The sequence below is a fragment of the Artemia franciscana genome, chromosome 2 (assembly GCF_032884065.1).
Source record: "Artemia franciscana chromosome 2, ASM3288406v1, whole genome shotgun sequence".
Lineage (NCBI taxonomy): Eukaryota > Metazoa > Arthropoda > Branchiopoda > Anostraca > Artemiidae > Artemia > Artemia franciscana.
The window spans coordinates 61,443,299-61,459,456 of record NC_088864.1 but is presented as its reverse complement, the minus strand read 5'-3'; the positions used below and the strand labels follow the sequence as shown (position 1 = coordinate 61,459,456).

The 16,158-nt window shown below is 33.6% G+C and overlaps 1 protein-coding gene across 8 annotated transcripts in view; it reads right to left on the bottom strand.

Moving 5' to 3' along the window:
* Window positions 1–10,798: 10,798 nt before the first annotated feature.
* LOC136043891 (organic cation transporter protein-like) overlaps window positions 10,799–16,158 on the bottom strand; it is a 103,030-nt gene continuing 97,670 nt past the window's right edge. For 3 of the 8 annotated variants that reach the window (XM_065728915.1, XM_065728911.1, XM_065728916.1), the window contains one exon: window positions 13,784–14,911. In XM_065728915.1, coding sequence (XP_065584987.1) covers window positions 14,708–14,911 — 204 coding nt within the window. In that variant the 3' untranslated portion in view covers window positions 13,784–14,707. Of the gene's footprint in view, window positions 14,912–16,158 lie in introns of all 8 variants that reach the window. The other 5 variants (XM_065728912.1, XM_065728914.1, XR_010621746.1 and 2 more) reach the window with 4 other exon arrangements.

The window sequence follows — 16,158 nt, the reverse complement described above, 5'->3', positions numbered from 1 at the left end:
AACTCAGAGAACTCGTATAAGATATCCAAATAAATGATAGAAAACAAAAGCCGACACCTAATTTCCCAAAAATATTAGAAAAACGATTAAACTTTTTGCATTTTTGCCAGAGATAGAGCTATTCAGTTTTAATGAGACTTATATCATCAGAAAGTGTGAATTTTGTTTCTTTTCAATTAAACGAAGCAGGGTTTCATTTTTAAATTTCAGGAAAGGGTGGTCCCTGAAAATATTCCAACAGTAAAAATCACCTCGAATTAAGTATATCATTTGAGCAATTTGACAGCACAGGGAGATCCCTATGGTGCTACCCACTTTAATTGACAAACATGCCAACAAAGGGACAAACATTTCATTGTCTGTATAATAAAATTGCATTGTCATAACAAAGATTGTCAATAGATCTCGATGATTGCAAGTCCCTTGGGAAAATTTGTTAATCGAATTTTTGTCTTTGTGGTGGTCAGGCGATGCTGCCGGACGCAAAATGATTGTTAAGTTGCTGTATTCGCTGAAGTCTTAACGTGAGATTTCTGCTTGAGCTTGAACAATCGTCTCTATCCAACGGCTCAGGGGCACGTTACACAATCTGAAACGTTATATTGGTTATAGCTATTTTACTTCCTAGTCGATGAGTGACCTATATTCATCACATTTCTCAGGATAGATTTTTATATTTTTGTTTGTCAAGACCTTTATTTTTATCTAGAAAGTCCTATGGATTTCTGAACTGCTGTAATTCTATTTTTCTAATAGAATTCTTTTGGGGTTACTTTCTGTGCACTGCTTGTCCAGCATCTCTTTTCCTGTCCAGTATTTTCTTTTATAGTTTTCAGTTTTTTGTTCATTCATCTACTTTTTTGTTCATAATAAGTGGTAACTGCTTATCTATGTTACAGTATCAGTTCAGCTATCCGTTTGGGGCTTATTATTTTGCTACTACGTTTTATTGTATTGAATTGAGTAAATAATCTTTTCATTTACTTTTTTATGGCACTTGGTATTCTATCTTGGTCAATTCTATTTTGAGATTTCTGCTTGAGCTTGAACAACCTTCTCTATCCAACGGCTCAGGGGCACGTTACACAATCTGAAACGTTATATTGGTTATAGCTATTTTTACTTCCTAGACAATGCGTGACCTATATTCATTACATTTCTCAGGTGACATTTTTATGTCTCCGTTTCAATACATGTTTGCCGTGCTGAGTTTAAACGCACTGATTAAAATAAGACTTGCTTGGAGATCTAATCTTTTTGTTTGCCAAGACCTTTGTTTTTATCAAAAAAGTCCTATGGATGACTGAACTGTCGCAATTCTATTTTTCTAGTTTTCCAAAACAAGTCGCGTCTTTTTTGATAATGTGAAAATTGATAAGTATTTAATGGTCGACGTGAAAATATTTCAATTGCATTCCACAAAAACATGACATGAATTTTTTTTATGGTTGTTATGCAATGTTTCTTGGTATGTGAATCGTTTGAAAGAAACAACACACTTATACATTGGATGATACTACCATTAATACAGACTATAACTGACATTAGCCATCGGAAGGGAATATAAATTAAGTTTGACAAAGAAAGGAAGGATTTTTTGTGAATTAAAACGTAGAATAAACCAAAAATAGTGCTTCTTGGCCTCCAAAATAAATATTCATAAAACTAATTGAGATAATCCGACTGATAGTATTTCTTCTAAAGCCGTAAGATAATGCCAACCTAGTTCTTTACTGAAAACTCAAAAGGCCAGGCATATAAAGAAAGAATATTGTTCTAGTAGAAAAAAGTAACTATGTAGTCTGCATTAGCCATAAATAGCAGACTAATCACAGACTAAGTGAAGTTCGATAGGTTTTTACTGGTCGAAGTGAAAGTGTTTGATCTGCATTCAACAAAATATGACATAGAAAAATTAAATTACTCATTGTAACCAAATCTTTTTTGGTATTTGAACCGTTTGCAACGAGTAACAAACATGCATTTGATCATAATTAAAACTTATTAAAAAGGTTAAAATTCAATATTACCCATCAGAAGGAAAATATCCTGTCAAAAAGTCTCCTGATAGAACTAAAGAGTGAAATTGACACTTAAAAAAGCAAAAATTATTATTTATAAGCCTATGTAGTATAGCTATAAAAGTAGAGAAAACAATCGAAAGACAATATTCCCCTACATTTGTAGGATTATGCAAAGCTAGAGCTTTGCTGGAAAAAAACCCACGCATAAAAAGCAAAAGTCTTGTTCTAGGAGCTACTAAATAACCAATCTATAAGAACGTCTAGCACCTTTTACCAGCTACAATATTAGTAACTTTTAAACACAATCTAAATTCTTATAAATACTGAAGGTAAGATGCATTTGGTTCCAGTAATTAAGAAGCAATCAAAGAGTAATAAATAGAATAATAATGGTGCCTATTGGAAAAAACGGTATATTTCCCCCCTTCCTCTGTAGACTTTTGTAGAGACGCACTTTGGCAGTGCATAAAGTAAAAAACTAGCATTATAGATTTGTGTTGTATAAGCCAAGATAGGAATAATTTTCTTTCACTTTAAATTTTAATTTTCCTCTTTAATTTCATTTTAAAAAGGTTGTTTTTGTTAAACGACCAATTTTGCTTATTTTAGTTTTTTTGGTGAAAATACACAATAAACCTAGGAAAATGTTCTTTGCTGTTGATTGCGTATGGCCATGCTGTTTGACCTATGTAATTGGATGGATGAGTAAAGTTAAGGCCTCGTTCAAGTACTTATCTATATTAATTATTAAAGTAGGAAAACAGTGTTCCTTTCTCCTTCTGTCCTTTTATATAAATTAAATAAAAAAGAAGTTTTTTTTAGCTGCAAGTAAGGAGCGACATTAAAACTTAAAACGAACAGAAATTGTTCCGTGTATATAAGGGGTTGTCCCCTCCTCAACGCCTCGCTCCTTACGCTCAAGGTTGACCCTCTGTCACAACTCCATATTTTAAGACAGTAAAAAACTTTACCGTAAAGAGCGAGACGTTGAGGAAGAGACAACCCCTTTCATATCCGCAACAATTTCTGTTCGTTTCAAGTTTTAAAGTTGCTCGTTACTTGCAGTTAGAAAAATTTGTTGTTTTTTTATTTAATTTCTGAACGTTTTTGAATTAATGTACGTTTAGATTTTGGCTCACCGCACATGAATAATGAAAATGAAATTTGCACATTATTTTCTTTTGTTAAATAGCTTTCTCATAGTTTTGATCGGACGATTTTGATAAAAAAAAGGGTTGGGGGACGAGGCCTAGTTACCCTCCAATTCTGGTTACTTAAAAATGCAACTACAATTTATTATTTTTTACGAACGTTTTTGTTAGTAATAAATATGCGTAACTTACGAATTAACTTACATAATGAACTTCTATATTTGTGTATTCGTGTTACGTATATGAGGGGGTTCGCCTCCTCGTCAGTACCTCGCTCTTTACACTAGAGCTTGAATTTTGTCCCAATTATTTAAGAATGACCCCTGAATCACAAAGGCCGTTGATTAAGTAGTTGAAATTATTAAAAATACTATAGCGTAAAGAGCAAGGTATTTTGGAGGAGACGAACCCCATTATATACGTAATATTTTCTGCTCGCTTTAAGTTTTAATGCTGCTTATTACTTTCAGTTGAAATGGAAAAAAACTATTTATTTTCTCATTGTCTTTTTTAAATAATGCTAGAAAATCCTGGCGCCCCTCCATGGAAATTCTCTTTCATCGTGATAAATTCCTCCATGGAAAGATCCTCCCACGTAACCCTCTCCCCTCGACCCATACCAACGCCAAAATGTCCCCTGAAAACGTCTGTACGCTTCATAATAACCATCACTGTATGCAAACAACGGTCAAATTTTGTAACTTGCGGCCCCTCCCTCGGGGACTGTGGGGGGATGAATTCGTCCCCAATGACATAGTTATTAGGTTTTCCACTAAACTGAACAGAATTGCTATCTCAAAATTTTTATCCAGTGACTTTGGGGAAAAAAGTGCTTGGGAGAGGGACTAGGTGCCCTCCAATTTTTTGGTCACTTAAAAAGGGTACTGGAACTTTTGATTTCCGTTAGAATGAGCCCGCTTACGACATTCTAGGACCACTGGGTAGATACAATCACCCCTGGAGAACAAAAAAAAAGAAAACAAATCAACACGCATCCGTAATCTGTCTTCTGGCAAAAAGTACCAAATTCTACATTTTTGTAGATAGGAACTTGAAACTTCTACAGTAAGGTTCTCTGATACGCTGAATCTGATGGTGTGATTTTCGTTAAGATTCTACTACTTTTAGGTGGTTCTTTCCCTATTTTCTAAAATAATGCAAATTTTCTCAGGCTCGTAACTTTTGATGGGTAAAACTACACTTTATAAAATTTACATATTTGAAATCAGTATTAAAATGCGATTAATGTGATGTAACTATTGGTATCAAAATTCCGTTTTTTAGAGTTCCGGTTACTATTGAGCCGGGTCACTCCCTTTTGTCACTCAAACAGCACTCCAGAGGTTTTAATTTCCGTTCAGATGAGCTGTCTTCCGATATTCTAGGACCACTGGGCCGATACGATCACCCCTGGAGAAAACAAAAAACAAATAAACACACACCCGTGATCTTTCTTCTGCCAAAAAATACAAAATTCCACGTTTTTGCAGATTGAAGCTTAAAACCTCTACAGTAAGGTTCTCTAATACGATGAATTTGGTGGCGTGATTTTGATTAAGATTTGTTTTTATTTTTAGGGTTTTTTCCCCTTTTTCAAAAATCAGGGAAATTTTCTCAGCTTCGTATCCTTTGACGGGTAACACGAAACTTATTGAAACCTGTATATTTGGAGTTGGCACAATAAGCCGATTCTTTGATATATCTATTGGCATCGATTTTTCCGTTTTTAGAGTTTATGTTCCTTATTTACAGTTCGTTACCACCAACTGTTTGATATAGTGTCAAACTTCATTTCTGACCTCGTTATAACTTTCCCTCACAAATTCAGGGTCAAACACTATGATTAAGAACTGTGTATGGTAAATATGCAACAATTCCAAGGGTTTAGTTGTACATTATTAGTAAAGTCTTTTCAAGGAGCGGCAAAAAAAAAAGAAGAAATATATCTTAATTTGGTTACACTGATATACTGAAGGATTTGATTTTGCACTATATATTTGACTGATTCAGTCTATTTTTTAATAATTACAATTATAGCTCTCTTGCTTAAAAAAATTCGATGCTCTAGTGATTTTTTTTTATGACAATTTCCAAGTTGCCACGCCGCTAAAAGGTTAAAGACTGATACGCCATTTGTCAACCATTCAATTAGGTCCTCCTCCTAGAACCGTGTCTGTTAAACTTTCCTCTTAAGGAATGAACAGAAAAAATCTCTGCGATAACCTCCCTGTGGAGACTATTCCACATTTAACATCAAGTACTCAAGTGCTTGAAGTACTCAAAGTAGAATTGATTAGCCAACCGTACGTAGTTGCAGCTTGTGGTTAAATTTAAAACGTTTATGGATAATAATTGGAGTTTATAAAAATAAAATATTTATCAATAATTTACTACAGATATTTTAGAAAATAAATACTCCCTGTACCCATTTTATGTACATACATACTTGAAAACCACAATTTTCCAAATCTTCTGCGATTGTCACGATCCAATGTAAAACGCCAATTACAATATCATTTGATTCCTAGGATTCAGTTCATCATCTACCAAATCCAATTTTTGGAATTTGAGGGAAATGTATAGAAAAGTGGGTGGAAAATCATTGAAAAGGCAAAATTTTGCTGTTTTTAAAGAAAGATTAGAAAGAAATCCGTAAAATAAGTCTAAGGGGTATTAAAATTCCTGCTCAAATACTACTACGAGTATAGAGTATGAGACCATTTACCGAAATCAACAAAAAAAATAAACAACAAAACATTACAATATAAATATTAATATAAAACCCAAAAAACAACACAATGAAAAATACAGAAAAATAACCCACTGAAAATATAGTTAATCTGTTTCGAAAGCATACCTATGGAGCAACTCCACACGTATATCAGATTTAAACTGGTTAAAATTACCATTATCCTTAATATCGTTTCTAAGTTTGTTCCAAAGCTTGGAAGCTCTATAAACAAGAGAAAAAAAAGACCTACTAGAAGTAAGTCTAGGAACCTCAATATTTCCTCGCATCCGAGTATCGTGTTGGGGAACATCTGACCTCTCATCCTAGAGCATAGACCCTAGATATTATAGCCCTAGAACATGAATCAAACCACTTTTTTCGTAGAGCTTATTGTTAAATATACAGTCAGTCAAAGCAGGTACCTAAAACTGTCCTTAAACAATCCCCATGATAACATTTAACGTATCTTCCCCATTCATTCGAAGGACGAGAGGTAAATTTCATAGCTGGCATTACTGTGGCTTCAAATGTATGTGGAGTTTACAGAAATGTCTTTCTGCTCTTCCAAACTGTTTTCAACTATTCTGTACTATTCAGCTATTCTGAAAGAACCATTCCGTTTCTTGGTTATTCTGCTTTTTACATATTCATTGTATCCATCATCTTTACTAATAATACTACCCAAGTAAGTGAAGTTATCCGCTTGAACAATCTTCTTGCTACCAAACGTAAATTCTTCACCGTCATTTATTTCCTGTCTAAGCGAACTAGTTTTCTTAACAATTTTCAAAATGATTCTTTTGCCCTGAACTCTTAAAACATTCAAAAAATTATTCACTTTCCTTACATTTTCATCTAGGACAATCAAATCATCAGCATAATTTAAGTCTAGGATGGTCTTGCTTTCCAATTTGGTTCCATACTCTCCTAGGGCCTTTGCCGTGTTCCTTAGGACAAAGTCAGTAAAAACCATCCAGATAAGTGGAAATGGAAATCAATGCTGTTTGACTCCTAATTCAGTAGCTGTAAATTGTAACAAAATTGCCCAAAATGAACGCTACCGCTAATGCTACTGCAACTGCTACATTTACTAGTTCTACTATTACTATTACTCTAACTACTACTTCTGTTGCAACTACTTGTAAGGTTAAGAGCATTAAGATGAAAATTTCAAGAAGTATATGAAGGTACAGCTTATCAAAAGTACATATGGGCAATGGCATAGCAATGGCTAATCGTTTTAAGTTGAAACTTCATGGACTTGATGAGGTGGATGTTCAAATGACAAAAAGCAATATGTTAATACTAGTACTAGTTAATACTAGTAAAAGGGCTATTACTGTTAGTGCTACTACTAGTACTAACATTGCTACTAGTACCAATAGTAATAATACTACTAATGCGACTACTATTACAGCTATACCTAAGGGTATGAAGGTGAAACTTTCAGGGGATTGTTAGGGGGAAGGAGAAATGAATCACAGCACGCCGTCCTTATTTTCTACTTTTCGTCCTACTTTTTCTACTCCTACTACTGCTACTGCCACTACTACTACTACTATTATTACTACTACTACTAAGGCTACGGCTGCTGCTATTAATTGTACTGCTACTACTACAACTGTTACCACTGTTCCTACCGGTGCTATTACTACTGCTACTTGCGCTAAGGGTATTAAGGTGAAAATTTTGGATAATTTTGAACCTGTATTGAACAAAATCGAAACTCACTGTGCCCGCACTTTAACTAAAGAAGAGTCTAGTCCCCTTTAGTATGAGGTCGAGGACAAAGGCTTCGACCGAGCTGGCATTACTGTGGCTTCAAATGTATGTGGAGTTTACAGAAATGTCTTTCTGCTCTTCCAAACTGTTTTCAACTATTCTGTACTATTCAGCTATTCTGAAAGAACCATTCCGTTTCTTGGTTATTCTGCTTTTTACATATTCATTGTATCCATCATCTTTACTAATAATACTACCCAAGTAAGTGAAGTTATCCGCTTGAACAATCTTCTTGCTACCAAACGTAAATTCTTCACCGTCATTTATTTCCTGTCTAAGCGAACTAGTTTTCTTAACAATTTTCAAAATGATTCTTTTGCCCTGAACTCTTAAAACATTCAAAAAATTATTCACTTTCCTTACATTTTCATCTAGGACAATCAAATCATCAGCATCAGCATTCTACTTTTCGTCCTACTTTTTCTACTCCTACTACTGCTACTGCCACTACTACTACTACTATTATTACTACTACTACTAAGGCTACGGCTGCTGCTATTAATTGTACTGCTACTACTACAACTGTTACCACTGTTCCTACCGGTGCTATTACTACTGCTACTTGCGCTAAGGGTATTAAGGTGAAAATTTTGGATAATTTTGAACCTGTGTTGAACTAAATCGAAACTCACTGTGCCCGCACTTTAACAAAAGAAGAGTCGAGTCCCCTTTAGTATGAGGTCGAGGACAAAGGCTTCGACCGAGTCCATTGATTTTTGAATTAAAATCGAATAGTTGTGGGCATCAAGTCATGGCTAGTGGTAGAAAAGGCCACGACAGATAGTCCTTATTAGGATTGCATAAAAATTATGTTGGTTTATTTGTTAATAGATATGTCTATATATTATCCGTCCATGTGTCATTCCTAGGGCAGTAGAACTAAGGTAGATTATAGAGTCATAGAGCTAAGATAGTCATAGAGCTATAGTTTTCTAAGTGTTGGGTTCAAAGAAGTGTTTGGTTGTAAAGAAGACGTATCAATAATGTTTCAGGAACGGTTGATGGTATTAAGTTGAAACTTTTATTGTCTGTTGAAAGGAGTGTTGAAGAAAATCAAAGTTGCTATGTGCATGATCCTACTAATGCAACTACTGCTTCTACAACTACACAAGCTAAGGCATTAAGGTGAAGCTTTGAAGGAATGTTAAGGCGGATTTTGAGGGCATTAAAATGAAACTTTTACGGGATATTTAGAGAAAGTTTGGGTTTAAAAAAAAGACTAAATAGATGCAGGCTTTCACAAGGGAATGTAAGAAATATCCTAGGCAGCGCTGGTCTCTCATAGCAAGTGATTCATTGGAGCTTTTAAAGGAACTAATTCAATTGGAAATTAAAATTTATAGTGCCCTTTTTAAGAGCCAAAAGTGATTGGAGGGCAAGCAGTCCTCTTCTTTAGCCCATAATTCTCCAAACAATTTTCCCAATATAAATTTTGAGACAGTTATTTTGTTGAGCATTGTTGAACGGTCCAGTAACTATATGTCTAAGGATATTGGGTATGTCTGGTTTAAAACAAATGTTGCTTTAGAACTAAACAAAAAGGCATTGTGTGTATGCTGGTTGTCAATAAGGACATATTAGCAATATCCCAAGAAGGATTGAGGATATTAAGTTAAAATTTTCAGGGCTACTACCATTACTAATTCTGTTCTTACAGCCTAATTAAATTAAAAGAACGTAAGTGTATCCTGGCTGTCAAAGAGCATAGATAGAATTTTGTATAATGGTATTAAGTTTTATTTTTCAGGTCAACTAAGCGAAGCATAAACTAAATTAAACAATACTATCTATATCAAGATTTGCAAAGGGTTTCTCTAACTACAAACAGCAGGCCCAACAAACTTTTCCACAGAATAAGTTTTTCAAAGAAAAGTATAGAACTCCGTTAAACCAAAAATGAACGAAAATATAATCAAATAGTCTACCAAGCATAAAACTACCACAAATAAGCAGCGATAAATACATGAAACCCAAAAGGAACAGAAGTTACAATAACTAACCAAGTCAAACTCATAACAAGCAGAAACCTGTTTAATATACGTACGCTGATATTCCATCCCTTAGAGTCTTAATAGTTTTTGATTTGTTAAAGCCAAAAAAGCGAAAAAATTTAAAATGAATTGCGTATATGAAGAGGGTTGCCCCATCCTTAATACTTCGCTCTTTACGCTGCAGTTTGAATTTTTGTCGCAATTCTTTAAGAACGACTCCTGAAACACAAGATCCTTCTTATTAGTATAATAAGCCTTTTTTAAAGTTCTAATAAAAAAAATTTAGTGTAAAGAGTGAGGTATTGAGGATGGGGCAACCCATTTCATATACGTAACAAATTTTAAATGTTTTCATTTTTTTAACTTTAATAAATCAAATGTCATTAAGGCTTCAATGGATAAATGTCAGAACGCGTATGTTAAACTGACAATTCATTTTCATTTACATTTTATCAGTAAAGTGCAAATTATGTTCTGGCCTTGAGAAGACATGGGGGTTGTCAGCCCTACTTATGTTGGTTTCTGCTCGTTATGAGTTTAACTCGATTATCTACTGTAATTTCCGTTCGTTTTGTCTTTTATTTATTTATTCATGGAGATGTGTGGTAGTTATACGTTTGGTAGATTATTTGATTCATTCTGCACATTTTTTGTTTAATAGAGTTCTTTACTTTTCTTTGAAAAACGTATTTTGTCGAAAATATTTTTCAGATTAATTCTAAAAGAAGAAGATTTGGGTTTAATATCACAGCTAGGGTATGTTTTTGAAAACTAAAAACAATATTTTTTGTTCTTTTTAGATTGATGTACAGTAGCAGGTCTTTTATTTATAGATTTAAAAAGGGTCCCAAATCAGAAATTAAATTTAGTGTAGAAAACTCTTGCGTGCCATAAGGCCTGGGGAGATGAGTGAACCTTAAGACCATCACCCAGGCTGATATTATAGAGACAGTTCAGGAAAAAGGACGAGCCCACGGATACTCCCGTCCGAGAGGCTCATATGATACGTTGACGTGATACACATCATTAGAGAGCCTTTGAAATGTCATGATTGGCTGATTGATAATATTACAAATAACGTTATATCTTTACCCTGTACAAATAATATATATACATATGTTATAGTAAAAAAATTTAATCTAAAACAGTAACAAAATATGAGAACTGTAACCTACCATAATATGTAAAACCATCTATATCACATATCTCAAACTTCACCATTATAATATTGCCAGTCTGTCATGGTCATCTAAATGCCACTTTGTGATAAAAACCACATCATTTCATTAGGAAAATACATTCTGAGTCTTTGATTACTTATGTGTTTTGGTAAATTTAATCTTTCTTTTCGGAAAAATAATAGAGCATTGGAATTTTAATTCCAATTTAATTATTTTTCAGCAGTTATATTAGTGAGCAGTTTATAATTGGTAAGCAGTTTATAATAGTAAGAACAGTTTCCTTAATTCGTTCCACTGGCCTCAATGCCCGGAAAAATTTGAATTCTAAACGTAAATTTTTGAAAATAACTTTTCCAAATAAATAAATTAAAAATAAATCTTCCAAAGAGATTTTAGAAGCGCTAGTTTCGTCTTAGTTCACTTGCTGTGAGTATATGGAGTTATTATTAACATCAATCAATATTGCGCTCAATTCTGCCTTTGGCTATTGTTATGTTGGTAAGGATCTTGATAAAAAAAAGTACTTCTCAATTCATGTTTTTGATTATATTTTATTATGTTTGATTAATTTTGATTATATCCAAATTAATCTTGTACTTAAGAGCTTTTGAAGACACTAAGTACAATTATGAACCTAAACCTAAATATGGGCTACTTAAGGCAAAACACACTATTTAGCATATGAATTACACAAAACATTTCAGATTTTGAATAGGTTCGATCCGGTTGTACGTCTCCGTAGCAATTTGCAGTGGCAGTTTATTCAAAGTGGACTTAAAAGGAATGTAAATACCACCAAGGGCAGAACTTAAATATATTGGAAATCTTCTGCTAAAACCAGTTAGTTGCGACAGTTTAAGCAGTTACAGGTAAACTTTATGAAAGACAAAGGGGTATATCGAGGAGGTTACGGAGTTTGACCCCCCCCCCCCTGCCCCCAAAATTTTTGTCTGACTCATAAAAGCGTGACAAAAATGCATATAAACAAATTTCTGATACGTTTTAAAGTATATTTTGTTTGTTTTGAGGCTTACAAAGAATTTTGTGCATTCTTACTAGAATAGGATTTCGCTTCGACTGGTAAATTTTGCGTTGCTAGACAGAAAACATGTTTTTACGCGGGTAAGTATTCGGCTTGATATTGTTTGGTATCATAGTCTCAAAATCCGCTTTTCCGGCTAGAAATAATGCTGCTAAAATAAATATAATCTTTCGGTTTTTGTCCGGTAAAAATTTTTAATTGTTATTCTCTTTTTAGAAAGGTATTCAGCTGAGTCTTTCTAGAAACTTTCTAGAAAGTTTAGAAACTAGAAACTAGTCTATTTAGAAACTTTCCAGGAGCGGCTTCAGATAAAGCTGCTTTCAACGAACTAAGAAGAAATTTTCAGCTGAGTCTTTCTAGAAAGTTTAGAAACTAGAAACTAGTCTATCTAGAAACTTTCCAGGAGCGGCTTCAGATAAAGCTGCTTTCAACGAACTATGAAGAAATTTTCAGCTGAGTCTTTCTAGAAACTTTCTAGAAAGTTTAGAAACTAGAAAGTAGACTATCTATAAACTTTCTTGGAGCGGTTTCAGATAAAGCTTCTTTCAACGAACTATGAAGAAATTTTCAGCTGAATCTTTCCAGAAACTTTCTAGAAAGTTTAGAAACTAGAAACTAGTCTATCTAGAGACTTTCCAGGAGCGGCTTCAGATAAAGCTGCTTTCAACGAACTATGAAGACCGAAATTCACATAGGTACATCACTTGGTCAATTTTGCTCGAAAATATTAGCCATCTCCAGTTTTAAGCTTAGCCTCAGGGTTTGGATGAAATGATGATCTATTGTTTAAATAATTATCCAGTTGATTGACTATTCAATTAATGATTGTTTTTAGCATTATTTTGATTGTTATTTGATTACGACGTTACTAATTGGTTATCCTACAATTTTATCTTATGGTATTAATAAAACTTAATTATACTGGATTTTTATATACGTTTAAGTCGTGATGGGAGATTTTTTTTTTTTAATATTTATACCGCTCGATTTCTTTTTAATGGAAAAAATATCGCACTAGCTATGCTTATAAATGGAATAAACTTATTCTGGCAATTTAAAACGTCTTTGAGCTGGCTCAAAAAGAAAACATATTTCCAACTCAAGGAACTGCAGTAAATATCTCAACAACAAAAAAATGGTTATTTGGAGCAACTATTTGAATTAAGAATTACATTTAGTAAGATGTGCAACTCTTTATGTCTCCATTACAATAAAAAACAAAGGCTAGATTCTATCATTTTTTTTTTCATACAAGGTTATTCCATTAATCACAAGAACAATAATGTTGAATTACTGAACTATAATTTAAAGAATTTTTAAATGTTAATGGTGAGTTGGAAAGTTTTTGCATTAATATTTTTGAATCTCGTCAAGCTCAATGCCAATTTTTAAACCTATTATATAGAAAATAGCAACATGAAACAGATGTGGAACCAGGAGGGCCGGGGGGACCGCGCCCCCAAGAGTTTTCTGGCGCTTTCGTTTGCTTTTTTTCTCTATTTTACCTTTTTTAAACAAACTTGTCCACTTGGTCAATTATTGGCACCTGTGTCGCATTGCCAACCCCCTCCCCCCAATGACACAAAAGGGTAAAAAGGTGATATAGTTTGGGACATAAAGGGGCAAAGTAGGGACGTATTGTGCAGTTTAATTAAATAAAAAGAAACATTTCCCAACTGGATATGTGTTTTGGTAAACAAAGCCACTTTTCACCAAAGTAGTGCTTTTTCTCGGTATTCTATATTTATGAGTATCCAGGTTTTTACAGAGACATCACACATAAAAGAATCTTTCCACAGTAAGGGATGTATATGTTTATATGAGTTTCACATTAAGTAATTTTGTATGAATGTGTTATATGGATTTTTTTTATTCTGTTTTATGTTAACTGGCCGCAAATTTGAAAGGTATTTACAAAGCGTCTTTTGGTCAATAATGCAACTAGTAAAAAAAAACCTTTGGTTATTAAGATTTCAAGATGGATGCATTTTAGCTAGAAATGACACATTTTGGATGGCTCAGGAGACACATTCATGGACTAAAAGTCTAAAAATACAAAAATTGCATTGTCGTATAACCAAAACCAGGAAAGGAAGAAATCCGTAAAAATGTTTATTTCTCAGGGGAGGGGTGTACGGGACCAAGGCCTAATTTTTCACATCTCTCCTCTTTCGAGGAATAATTGTTTTTCCCTTTCTGCTAGCGTTATATATGTACTATTACTATGTATTTACCATCAACATTTTTAACATACATCATATTCACTATTGTACCCATCTACTTCTAAAAAATTGCAATTGATGGCAGATAAACCTAATAATTTAAATACCACTTCAAATTCTTATCACATATGATCATTGATCTGAAAGAAGAAAAAGATATATGGAAAATTTAATGGATTGTCATTAAGGATGTCATGGATTGTCATGAAATTGTCAAAATTTCATTAAGATATAAGAAAGCAAAAGTTTATAAGAATTTTTAAAAACGGTTGAAGAAACTACTCAAAACTATACTCGTACGTGAGTCATATTCTTGGTTAATTATGATTTAATTGTATTTTTTTTCAGTAGGACGTTCATCTAAACCTCTTACCTTTTCTATCTGGATATAGCCTTATTTATTTTAATTCTTTTTTAAGGATAATTTAAATTTAAGTACATATAAATTCCCATGAGTGACAGGCATGAATATAAAATTTTCATGCTTCACAAATAATTTTAACTATGTTTAAATAGGAACAGTTGATACAATTAACACTATTTTCTACGTGAAATATAAACAAGGCTTAGTCTAAGGGGCATATCAAGGGTCTTCTGTTGGAATGGTGGACTTCGATCTATTCTTTCCTAATGAAAATGCAGTGTCTCCACGTCCATATTCTTCCCCTTCTTCCATAGTCTGTGGCATTGGCTTATTTAAAGTTTCTGGCAAGAATAGTGTCAAAAATCCAGAAAGTAGCGCAACTGATCCAAATATGACAGATGGCAGCTTTGGATCAAAGGAATCCTAAAAAAAGGTAGCGTTGACTTATTTAAGGTTTAAGGCAATAATAGTATCAAAAATCTAGAAAGTAGTTCAGTTGTTCCAAATATGAAAAATTATAGCTGTTGCAAATAGGCAGCTTAGGATCAAATAAATCCTAAAATTAAAAAAAATTAGAAACTCAAGATCAGAAAACTACTTTTGAACGATCTACCTCAACTACTGCTAATAACGAATTAGAATAAACAACCACCTGAACAAGCCATGCTCTCAGGGGAGTTTGTAGAGTAGGCAAGATAGCGTTACAATTATTCCTCTTATCTGTCTAAATATGGCGCAGCCACCTGTCTTCTATTTTCAAACGTATTTTCACGGATTTTAAAATATTAATTAAGTCTTCACGAGAAATGCATACTATAATCTAAAATTTAAATACCACAGAAACTACTCACTTGTAATATTAACATCATGTCTCATACAACCCAAATTATAAAATCTTCTTTTTGAATCAAATGAAAGAAACCAAAAAAAGTGTTTTCTTTGCAACTGAAACTAAAGAGCAACATTAAATCTTAAAACGAATATAATTTATTATTTACAGAAGAGGGGTGCTCAATGTCTCGCTCTTAACGCTAAAATTTTCTTGGATAAAGAAAAAGCTTCTTATTGTGCTAATTAAATGGCCCTTGCGTTTCGGGAGTCGTTCTAAAGGAATTGGGACAAAAAGTCAAACTTTAGCGTAAAGAGCGAGATGTTGAGAAGGGGTCAACCCCCCTCCTCGTATATGTAATAATTTCTGTTCGTTTTAAGTTTTGATGCTGCTCCTTAATTTCAGTTGAAAAAAACTCAACTTATTGAGTTTCTGATCGTGTTTTTAAATAGTGCAGGGATTTGGGCCCCCCTCCACCGAAAGATCCTCTTTGTGGTTCAGTTCCGGTAAAAATTTACACCGGATAATAACCACTAACAACTCCACACGTAAAGCTAAGTCAGCAAAGAGAAAGTAAGACAAATAAAAAGAATTTTGTGTAAGAATTCTGGCAAATTTCCTTAGCGTAAAATCTGAAAAGTTACTTACCCCCCCCCCCCACAATATGGCTATAGAACAATATGTTGCAGAACAATATGGCTATTTCAAAATTTTTATAGAACGACTTTGGCGAAAAAAGGGTGTGGGGGGCGGGCTAGCTGCCCTACAATGTTTATGGTTACTTTAAAAGGGTATTCTAACCTTTAATTTCCGTTCGAATGAGCCTTCTTTCGATTTTCTA